At 44.5% G+C, this 12,103-nt stretch overlaps 1 protein-coding gene across 31 annotated transcripts in view; it reads right to left on the bottom strand.

Moving 5' to 3' along the window:
- The window catches only part of MAP4 (microtubule associated protein 4), a 1,839,191-nt gene that overhangs the window by 448,065 nt on the left and 1,379,023 nt on the right, over window positions 1-12,103 (bottom strand). For all 31 annotated transcript variants that reach the window (XM_078662502.1, XM_078662520.1, XM_078662498.1 and 28 more), the window contains one exon: window positions 1,328-1,425. In XM_078662502.1, coding sequence (XP_078518628.1) covers window positions 1,328-1,425 — 98 coding nt within the window. The remainder of the gene's footprint in view (window positions 1-1,327; window positions 1,426-12,103) is intronic.

Genomic DNA, 12,103 nt, shown 5'->3' with positions numbered 1-12,103 from the left:
ACATTAAACACATTTTCATGACCTGCACGGTATAATAATCAAGGAGACTGCAACAAAATGTGTAATCTGCTGAGGTTAAAAACATTGAATGCATCTCAAAAGGAGCCCAGATCTATGCAATTCTTAGTAGAGAAGACTGGCCACCAAAACCTTTCCACTCCCAAGCTGGAAGAATCAAAAGTACTGATGCCATTCAGGACACACATTTAAGTGGCTTCTAAGTACACAAAGGGGCATTGGCATAGGGAGAGATTTAGACAATATATTTTCATATGCCCCTTGAAACCTACAAAGGATGGAGATGAAGCTGTTTCGATACCAACTCAGAAAAAGCTTTAAAAAAGAAAGAACAGTGTCTTTTCTTTCTAGTAACTAAAGAGGATTTTAGGACAGTGACCTTTTATATTGAAATGCCCTGATGTGGGATTCTCCCATATAGGAACACTACCGTCCCCTGTTGGTGCACTATGACGTACAAGATATCCTCACCACAAGGACATGTAAGAGTGAGGCAGATGGATTCGTTTTGCCAGCATGTGGAAAGCTCATCGGCATGAAGCACTTTCACTTCTAGGCAAAGCAATGAACTAAAGAGAATTGTAGACTCTTACTTTAAACTATTATTGATAGCTCTGTTAAAAAAAATTATCTTCATTAACAGTCCTCCCACCCATTCTTCTAACGAGAGGGTATAGGTTGCTCTTGAGTTAGGCAGAAAGGTGTATTAGATGGACTAGTCTCCTGTATACTTTTACCTGCCAAGAAAAGCAGTTTCATACTGTGAAACTGAATTTGACATGCTAGATAATTAATATGCAGGCACATTTTCTTTTACAATTACTTACGAAACAAAGAGCAAATTCTTAATAGGAGTGCTCCTCGAATAGAACAACACAACCAAAACAGACAGGAGAATGCAATATGTTCACAGTATGTTATAGTGTTCTAAATTACAAATCTGTGAATTTAATAAATTACTCTTTTCGGGAGCTAAATGGACCACTGGTACTAAGGACTACCTCAATATCTAAATGTATTTGACATTTTCAGTTCTCTAATTATATTATTTTAATGCAGCGCTAAATGTCTTACTTACAAATCTGTATAAACAGCCATTCAAATGTGTTCTCCTAATAGAAAGCATAAAAACCATTGAACGCTTTAGTCAGGGGTCTATCAGAAGTGCCTTGGTCCGTTTTGGAGGCTACTCAACTCAGAAAACAGAATTCTCTAACTCAAAAGAAATAAGCAATGATGAAAATCTAACAAAAAAAATTTAGCAAAGCTGCACAGAAAGTAAATTCACTTCAAAGCAAGTGTCACATACCTTCGCTTTCTTCTCTGGACTTGGTGGGAGCTCTTTGCTGGGCGGTGCGGTGATACTTTCTGAAATGGCCTCAGCTACGGATGAGAGTTCCAAATTTACTGTGTATAAGAAATGGGAAAAATTAGTTTTAGTAATCGTGAGAAAATATTCTTGGAATCAACATGCAAGAAGAAACAGTGGCTCAGTGATTTGCGGGTTGAGCAATCAATACTTTTTGCAAAATCTACAACTGTCAGGGGTGTGTCAAAGGATATTGTCCTTTCTGTTGCACTTGGTACATGGCTGGCCATTGTACTACCTATGTATATCTGTTTTATATTTAAGACTAGCATGGCCAGACAGTTAAGTCGCTATGCTGTGTGGGTGATGGCCTGGTTTAAGATACCTTTACAGGAGTGGTTCCAAGATAAATGTTTATGTGCTTTGAGACTAGTGCCGAGTTAGGAGGGTTTTATAAGCTTTAAGGCTTTATTGGTGTGTTGAGCATGAGTGTCAGTCTGTCTCGAGTGATCAGTTTGAGCAACAAGAAATAAAACTGGAAGGGATATTATGGTGGGTATGTATGGATGGAAAGGACTTTGCGGCTTGCTTTGTTATGCGCAGGACACCTTGTTAGCCACTGCTTCGCTTAGGCTGGCCATTAGGCTCGGCAGTATCATAATCAGATTATATGACTGGTATAATGTTTAGTATTGGGGGAAGGGTATTTGTAGGTTAACTTGTACGAATGGTTGAAAAGATGGATGGTGACAAAAATAGGATTCTCTATTGAAGACGTTACTTACCTTCAGTAACGCCTTTTCTGGTAGAGACTATCTGGCCACAGATTCCTTACCTCAGAATTTCGCCAGGCGTCAGACTGGATCTGGGGTGGTAGGGGGTGGGAGGATGGGGCTGTTGAATCAATGATGAATCTCTGGATAGAGTCTCTGCCAGATAAGATGTTACTGAAGATGACTAATAGGTTCATCTTTTAGATACTTGTGGCCCTGGACTCCTTACCTTAGAAAAAAAAATAAGCAATACTTCTCCGGAGGTGGATCTACAAAAAATAAATTCAAACCAAAAAAGACCTGCAAGTCCGAACTGGCAAAATGCATGCCCCAACGGACCAGACTCTCCAGACAGCAATGACTTGTGAACATGTGCAGACAGGTCCACGTCGCTGCCTGGTAGATATCCAGGAACAGGACTCCGTGATCTAACGCAGTGGTCGCAGCCTTGGCTCTAGTGGGATGAGCATGCAAGCCCACCAGGGGTTGGTTCTTGGCAAATGCTTAGCAGATTTTAATGCAGAGCACGATCCATTGGGAGATGGTCTGTTTCTGCAAAGCCTTTCCCTTCTTCGCTCTAACATTCCCCGTGAAGAGTTGGCCATCCATCCGGAATTCTTTTGTGCAGTCACGGTAGAACAACGCTTTTTGGATCCAGGCGGTGAAGTTGTTCCTTCCTTGGAGGGATGTGGAGGAGCATAAAAAGTAGGCAGTATGGGGGACTGGCACACATGAAAGGGAGTGACAACTTTTGGCAGAAAGGACTTTTATGCAATGGCTCAAAGGGAGTGTACATCAGAATAGTTAAGCCGGAGTGTCAACCTGTTTCTCTGCACATCATGCCACAAACTTGCCCCAACGACAGGCATATACAGTCTTGGTGGAAGGACGCCTTGCTGGCAAGATAACAGTGCAGACTTTGGGCAGAAGGTTGAACGCTGTCAACTGTCGCTGCTCAATATCCACGCATGAAGACGGAGCATTGACAGGTTTGGGTGGAGAATACTCCCCAGGTGCTGTGACAGAAGATCTTACAGAAGAGGCAGCCTGATCGGAGGACTGATGCCCATGCTCAAAAAGCTCAGAATACCAAGATCTCTGAGCCCAGTCCGGCATCACAAGGAAGCATTGCCCGGTCCTTCCCGATATTGAGAACTCTGGGCAGGAGTGGTGTGGGCGAAAAGGCGTACAGGAGGCCTGAACTCAACTCAAGAAGAAAAACGTCGCTGAGCGAGAGCCGCCTTGGAAACTCCAGCACCCAGACCTACTGACATTCTCGACGGTGGCGAACAGATTTAACCAAGCTCTCCCCACAGCTGAAAGAGACCTTGCACCACCTCCAGATGGAGATGCGATTTGTGATCTGCTAGGCAACTTCGGCTGAGTGCGCTGTAGTGGAGTTCACAGAGCCCGCCAGGTGTTGAACCACCAGGGAAATGCCCAGATGGTCCAGCCTTGTCCAGAGATGCAGGGCCATTTGACAGATGGTCAACGACCTCACCTGGCCCTGTTCGTTGCAGTACCACATGGGGACAGTGTTGCCCGTGAACACCTGCACTAGCTTTCCCTTGATGAAGGGCATAAAGGCTTTTAATGCTAGCCGGATCACCCTGAGCTCCAGAAGGTTGATGTGGAGTCCGGATTTCGGTGAAGACCAGAGGCCTCCGATCTCCTCCTCTTCCAGATAGCGCCTCATTCCAGGAGTGACGTCTGACACCATTGTCAGATCTGGTTGGGGAAGAGAGAGGGGGTTTGCAGCTGACCCAATGTTAACACCACTGCACATCTTTTGCATTTTCCTCTGAGATCTGGACCATAACTGTGAGATTCCCCTGATGCTGCAGCCACCGATACTTCAGGCCCCACTGCGGAGCCAGCATTACCAGTGGGCATGTGTCACAAGCAGTATGTAGTAGGCCATGAGGCCCAGCAGACTCAGATTCAGTCAACCCGAAATCCACGATAGAGGCAGAAACATCGGTATCATAGCCTGACTACCTGGACTCGCCGTTCGGGACGACAGGCCTGTAACTGCACCGTGTCCAGAATAGCTCTGATGAAAGGGAGTGTTTGAGAGTAAGTCAGGTGTGACTTCAGCATGCGGATAGTGAACCCCAGCAAATGCAGGCGGTCCACTGTAGTCTGGAGGTGAGTCCGCCTTCAACAGCCAGTCATTGAGATTGGGAAAGACTGGAAACTCTGATCTCAGCAGATGAGCTGCATCCACTGCCATCACATTGCAGAACACATGAGGGCCGCTGGTAAGGCCAAAAGGAAGCACAGCAAACAGAGTGCTTGTGGCCTACCTTGGGAAACGCCAGTGGGGAGGCAGGGCGGGAATGTGAAACTAAGCGTACCGCAAGTCCAAAGCTACCATCCAGTCTCCAGGGCAGACAGGACTTGAGCTACCATGAGCATTTTGAACTTCTCTTTCTTGAGGAAGAAATTGAGTGGGCACAGGCCTCTGTCCTCCTTGGGCACCAGAAAGTAGCGGGAATAACAACCACCACCTACTTCTGGCATCTGCACCTTCTCTATGGCCGCCTTGGTCAAGAGAACCGTCACTTACTGGCACAGCAAGAAGAGATTGTCCTCCATCAGCCTGTCGCAAGTGGGAGGCATGAGTGGAGGGGTAGCCACAAAGCGGAGGGAGTAGTTACTTCGGACATTCTGAAGAACCCAGCGGTCTGATATTCTAGACCTTCAGCAGCACAGGTGATGACGTATCCTGCCTCCCACGTATTGCTCATGATGGTAAGAGGGCAAACAAAAGGAGTTTGGAGGCTGCGGATGTTGGGGGAGTGGTGAACTGGCCCGACCCCCAGGGTCTGTGGTTACCGCTTCCTCAGTAATGCAGAGGCTGGGCACCTTGCAAGCTGTGGTGACTAGGCGGGTAAGACACAGCTGCACCTGGTTGTAGCTCTGCCAGCCTTAAATAGCTCCAGCAGTGAGTCCGCCTGGTCATCTAAGAGACAGGAGCCATTGAAGCGCAAGTCCATAAGCAGCGCTTAGACATCCCTCGAAATACCAGTTATTCTCAGCCAGGCGTGGCGCCGTAAGAAGCCGCTCTGCCCAGCGACTCAGTCATGTCCAACCCACATAGAATCATTAACTTAGCTGCATCTCTCCCATCAGCCATAGCTTGGAGAGTATGACAGGGGCCTCATCTGGTGCCATAGGCAGCACCTGCGCAACTGAATCCCACAAGTAATGGGAGTAACGGGCTAAAAGGCATGCAGTGTTCACGGACCACAATGCCAGGCTGGCGGAAGAAAATTATTTTCTATTTTAAGGTGTACAGTCTATTGGATTCCCTATCCGGTGGGTTGGTAGGGAATGCGGCAAAAGTTATGCAGGACGTGCAGGCTTGGACCACCAAGCTCTTCGGGTAGGGTGTTCCATGAGGAAATTGGGGCTCAAACGTACATGTTATTCGTAACAATTTATCCTAAGAGCTTGTATAGGGGTTGTATGTGGCCAACGTTTCGACCCCTAGAGATGAGGGTGAATTCATTCCTCACATTGGTCTCTTCATCAGGACAAGACTGAGAAGAGCACCTACTTGTGAATAAGGCACAGTGACTGTGCGTTCAAGGGAAGTCAATAAGTAACTATGACACCAACGCTAACGAGGTATACGATTCTCTCGCGTAAGGGAACTAATCAAAGCGGTGTCTCATTCGTGGTCATCCCGCTCTCGAAACGTTGACCACATACAACCCCTATACAAGCTCTTAGGATAGATTGTTACGATTAACATGTACATTTGAGCTACGTTTAAATTCAGGAACAATAGACCTATGTTAGGCTGGAAAGTTTCTACTATATGTATAAATGATGTAAATATATGTCACTACACCTTTCCCTGTCCTTCACTCACAAATTCACCACCATCTACCCATCCTCTTCTTTTTCTCCCCTCACACCAAGAGCACAGTAAATATTTTTGTCGCACCTCTAGCTATTGGAGCAACTGTGTTGCCACTGAGAAATGCTTTGACTTTTTAATCGCATTTGATGCCACTCAACTCTGAGGTTAAATTTAATTTACGCATCATAGAAAATCAATTGTGGTGTATGCTTTATCTTTATTCCCGTTTGTCTAAATGAATTGCTACCATGACCGCCACTGTATTGTACTGTATTACTGACCCAGGTCTGGTAGTTTTACGTGGGTTACCCTGTTAAAACTCAACGCCCAAATATGAGGTGCAGAGCATCCTAGAACTCACTGAGTTGGGCGGGAGTCGCTCCAGCTCCCGGAAACTCAGGGAGGCACAGAGCTGGCCCAGGTGCAAGCTCAACCGTGGAGTCAGGCCTCGAATAAGGACCCCTCGTCTCGTCAGATGACTTCAACGAAGGGGACCAAGTTGAAGACCTCTTCGACTTAACTTTTCCTGCACTTAAGGAAATTTAGAAATCTTGGAGTTCCACAAGGATCTTGGGTTCCACGACTGATCCTGGGACCTCCCTCTCCTCCGGGTTCGAGTTTATCACAGTGTCGCATTTCGGACGGCAAGGAGTTTGAGGCAGCACTCCCTCAAGACCAGGGTGTGCATGGCGTGGCAGTCTAAAGGGTCGTTGAGTCGTGGTCACGCTCAAGGCACCAGAGGCAAACAAGATGAGGGTCCCTCACCGACATCTGCCAATTCCATGTGCCACAGGCCTTGAAACCCGCCATCCTAGTGTACATCCTGACACACCAGGAGAAAAAAAGTTAAACAGGTCAGTCAAAATTTTATTGTGGTTAGCTCTCTTCGGATGTGCACTGACTGACTCAGAAAGAAAATAACTGAATTTGACGCACTGGGGTGCCGCCTATATAGGTACAATGAACGTCACTTCCTGCTCATGAATAAAATTCCAGATCCAATCTGATGCCTTGGGATAATTTGAAATTAAGGGATCTGTGACTAGACGTCTTAATCAAGTAAGGGCTTAAACTTTTGCTTCAGATTTTGCATGCCATACAAATGTGGGCAAAACCGAATCCAAGGATTGGCCAGGATTCCTTGGAGACCACCTGGATAGCGATCTCCACTAGACAAAGTGTGATCTACCATTTGAATTACTAAGCAAGATCGTTAAGAAACTACAGCCGTTTGCGGGAACCCAACGGACTGCAACGGATATTCCAGGACACCCTCATGCTTGGTTGTTAGCAACCACTTACACTCAAAGCATTTATGATGAGAGCCAAATTAACAGCCGTTCTTGTGAAGAACCAACCAATGACATGTTACAAAAATAAATGCCTAACTTGTAGAGACATCCAACTTTTAAATATAACGGAAAATACCATACACCGAGCAGTACCACAACATAAAGGTGAGATTAAGTATAAAACACTGCTGGAAGTGCATCTTAATCATGTGTGGGTAATGTCGAAGAAGAGTGGATGGGCAATAAGTAAAATAATTTCATTAGGGAGTGTATTACTATCAGCACAACAAAAGATCATATACAAAAGATAGCTTAATATGGCACTCTTTTGTTGCCTTAACAGCAGACTAAAATACCTAGAGACAACTATGATCAAATATAATTGAGACAAAAAAGCTGATGAAAACAGAAGAAATAATTTCCCTTGGATGTACAGTAGCTGAAGCATTGTGGCCAGACACTGTGTATGGTTTTCTCAGAGCCATAAGACTGACCGTTGACTAATTTATTGCAAAACTCACAGGTCTTTCAAGGCCTTCATCAGACTTGTGCATAGTCCTACCTCACTTACATCAGCCTTAAAGAGGTGTTGGCCTGACAACTGATTAACAAGGCTGAAGTCCAATAGGCTGCTCAGAGTAGCTGCCTTATTTGGGAATAAATGTGCCTAGCCCAGTCATTTCCAGAGGCTCCATTTTGACAAAGAGCAGATTCTGGCCCAGTGGTCTTACAAAAGTGACCAACTGCAATCTTGTCTGTGACTAGAGCTTTCTCAGCTATATTAGACTATTAAAGTCACAAGCATGAAATGGTACTGAATGAGGCTCAAGCTATACATGTGACTAACTTGTAGGTAGTTATGTACAAGGGCGGCCTTTTAGACTGGAGTTGAGGTGCCCTAGACACTGTCAAACACCAACCAATCTTTCTGAAGGGTAGGCTGATTAGGTCTCAGCTATCAGTTCATTCGGCTCTTCGTTCACCTATATACCTTAATGTGGGTCATGTATGGCTCTCTTTTGACCCACAAATAACTAAATAATCACTGAGATTAGGGAAAAGTATTTTGGAGTGAATGGCACATACTTCGCTTCTTCACTCGACTTTCAGTTTTGGTTCAGACTCCCATTCAGTCTTCAAGTAGGTTTGGTTTCTTCAACATTCATCTTACTGTTCTGGTGTTTATTTTTGCTGCTACAAGGGTGGTATGGAGGCATGCTGGTTGAGTGCTAGTAGTAGAGACTGATGCCCAGAGACACAGTTCTGCAGTCTACTGTGAAAGGAGACATGCAATTTGACAGCGATAGGTGGTATCAGCTGACCATCGTTAGTAATTTTGTGTTGGTCGTCATGTGCGGATATGCATTTTAGAGGAATGAACAGCAACTCACAGATCACCAAGGATAAGAGGTAAGCAACAGACACCCTTGATAAAGCAAGGGCAAATGAGCAGAAGACAGACAGCACAAATAGTGGGAAACACAAAGTTTTTAAAGTGTGCAGAGACACATTAACATACACACAAAGTCAGTTGCTCAAGTACAGTGTTACTGGTGTTGCCGATTAGTACCTTAACTGAACAGCTACTACTGTTATTTATTGATGCATGTTTTCTTGTGGCAATCAATATTTGAGATTCGAAACTAGCTGCCACCTTTTCTTTAACATCAACTGCCGCTCTCATGCTGATTTTGTACTGAATACTTACGTGGTGCTATAGGCGATGCAGGATTTATATAATACACTGGCAATCTGTAAATTTAGCAGTCCCATTGTATATGTGATCCAAACTGAAATAAACATAACTGCATGAAGTGCTGCAACTCACTTGCGCCTATAATGATGCCCAATGTTGTCTGTTGCCACCAACTGTTTTTGTTCCTAACTTTGCCGCAAAGTTGACACCTGAACGCTTGGTACGTTACCTGCTGTGCTCGCTTGCTTCTAATTTCATGCTCTCCTTGGAGCTAGTTCAGATTAATAAAAGTCAAACTGAATTTTAATTTGATCTTAGCAAATAAACTGCGTCCTTAGTTGTTTGACTTGATTCAAGCTAAGAGAGTTCAAGTCAATTGGAGATAACTGTGATTAAGTTCCTGCTCTAAGTTTTCTATTAATTGTCTGTAATCCTCTAAATTTCTATTACATCCACGGGGGAATTACTTAAGGACAGACCAATGCATTTTGAACCTATATCCTAGCACCTATCACTCTGCACCTTGCATAGCATTAGTTGTTAATTTTGTCATCTGCAATAGATACTTGTGCATACAACCCTAAAAGTACAAACTAATACTAGTATTTCAAGACACTACTAAGATACTTTAGGACTAGGTATTGCATCTCTTGGGAGGTAGAAATGGTAAAGCGCAAATTGTAAAAATTCGGAGCTGACACTCCATGTACCACTATTGATTATTTTCTAGTGTGTGCAGTTAGTGTGATTAATTATGAAATAGACAGAGCGGAACACCGCTTATCCTTAGCATCAGGTCCGGTGTTAGTAGAGGTGGCTTGGGAGTATAATGGACTAGCCCAAGCAGAGAATGTACCAAGGGAACTTACATATACTGGGCAACAAGGCACCCCAAGGACAACAGAAAACTTAATAGACCCTGGTATAGAATTACATGTGCAGACCAATACCTCACGTGTACATACACCTAACAGATCACCTACCCCGAAAAGAAAGAGCGGTTGTAAGAAGAGCCATGTTAAGACAGGGAGTAATACAAGTAATAAAAGTAAGAAAGGACCGCTGCAGAAATTGCCAGTCCAAGCAAACAATGGTTTAACTGAACAAGGCACCACTATAAATTTAGAAGCCACACATATTGTAAACCTTGTTGCAACAAAAATAGAATGCTAAAATCTCTTTTTAATAAATTAGATAAACTGACCAGTGAAATAGTCAACTTCAGTGGTATACTAAAGGAGTGCAAGTAATAGCCTTGAGAAAATGAAGGATGTAGCAAAGGGGAGACCCATTGTACAGCCTACCCATGAAATAGCTGCTATGGATAGGGCAACAAGTATGGCAACTGGCAGTAATAGAATACTTATAGGGATCAAAAATGGAAGCTATGAGCTAGTAAAGCAACTCCAACATAGCCAACAAACCCAGAATAACCAACCATGCCTAAATAGAGAGGACAGGCCCGAATTGAATCAACTACAAAATACTCGAAACCAGAAGAAAATAAGGTCCTTGAGGGAAGAGCTGGTGTTACTATTAACATACCACCAGAATGATGTCTGTTTGTGGCAGTTATAGTCAATGTGCCCCTGCTACAGCCGGGCCAAAGGGAAACATACGACACACTAAAAAATAAAGTGATTCACTGGCTAGATGAGAACTGCTGCTACCCAGTGGGAAATGCAAGCCAAATACTCCTAACAAGAAGAGTAAGTTGGATTGGCCCCTTAGCTAAGAGTCTCAAAGAAGGTTGTGTAATTATTAATTTTAGAAGCCCAAGTTGGGCAAGGAACACCTTGGATAGAGCAGTTCTACCACTGGAGCTTGAACAGAATGTGACACTACAACCCCTAGGCTTTTTCTATAGACACTTAAGGTTTGTACCAAATAGGGTATTAGAAAGAGGTAACCCCAGCATGAACTCTATTTTTCCAAACTATCCACAATATGCATTGACAGTATCAAATAGATATCAAACATTGAGTACATTACAAGATAATGATTGATACAGCGATGCCCGTTTATCCAAAGTGGAGGATGACTCTGCTGGTGACAAGTTAACTGAATATGATACTGGGGCACCAAGTATCAACAATGTATTGATAACTGTATCTAACGCCCTTCCTAATATAAAGAATACACATGAAGAGACCTCATATATAAGTAGGGATGTAGTTAGAAAATGTGAATATTTAAGCGATAGACCAGGGGAATTAATAGAAAATGGTTATACAACTGTTACGTGGAACATAGCAGGTCTATTAAGTAAAAAGAACTTTCTTAGATGGATGGATTTTATTAATGAGCATGATATAATCTGTATGCAAGAAACCTGGTGTACTGATCACGCTTGTGTAGAAGGGTTTGCCTCAAACGGCCTGCCTGCAGTACCTTCCCCTGCAGGTAAAGCAAAAGGAGGGCTTTTAATTCTCATCTCAAACACACTACAGGTTGTTGTTAAGAGTGGTTACAATAGGAGAACACTCAGATTTTGTGGTTGAAATGTAAAGATGGTAGGGATGAGATTATAGTCTAGTATAATAACACCACCGTTCGGAGTCTATCCACCCCCCCCTCCCATCCCCCCCACGGCAGATCCCTCTCCCTCCCCAGTTCCCTCCCCACTCTCACCCACGACACTCTCACCCTCCCAACCAATCCTACAGAACATACCGCCTCCCCTACCTTAGCATCCCCCTCTCTCCCCCCTTCTATTCTCAGCCCCCACTACCCTCCTGTCTCCCCCACTGTTGTCAGCCTTCACTCACTCTTCAACTCACCGGCACCGTCTCCCACTGACGTCACCACCTATGCCTCCCACCCACCACCTACTTCACCCACACCCCTCGCCCACAAACCCGCCCACTTTTTGAATGCCATCCCACTCAGTATCACCGCAGAACCTTCCAACAACGCTAGCATATCCCCCCCCCTCGATACCCTGCCCGCTTTCTAGCTCACTACTCAACCATTCTCAAATGGCTCTCACCACCAACGTCATCTCCAATCCACCTCTTGACATGACTCTATCCACCCTCCAACAAGTCAAAGAGGATCTTCTACAAGTCAAAAAAGATGTCCACGCAATCAAAGACCTTCTCTTCTCACAGCCCAGTCTACCTCCCACCACCCTACAAACGACGC

Source organism: Lissotriton helveticus, chromosome 10 (assembly GCF_964261635.1).
Source record: "Lissotriton helveticus chromosome 10, aLisHel1.1, whole genome shotgun sequence".
NCBI lineage: Eukaryota > Metazoa > Chordata > Amphibia > Caudata > Salamandridae > Lissotriton > Lissotriton helveticus.
This window is presented reverse-complemented; position numbering and strand designations above follow the sequence as displayed.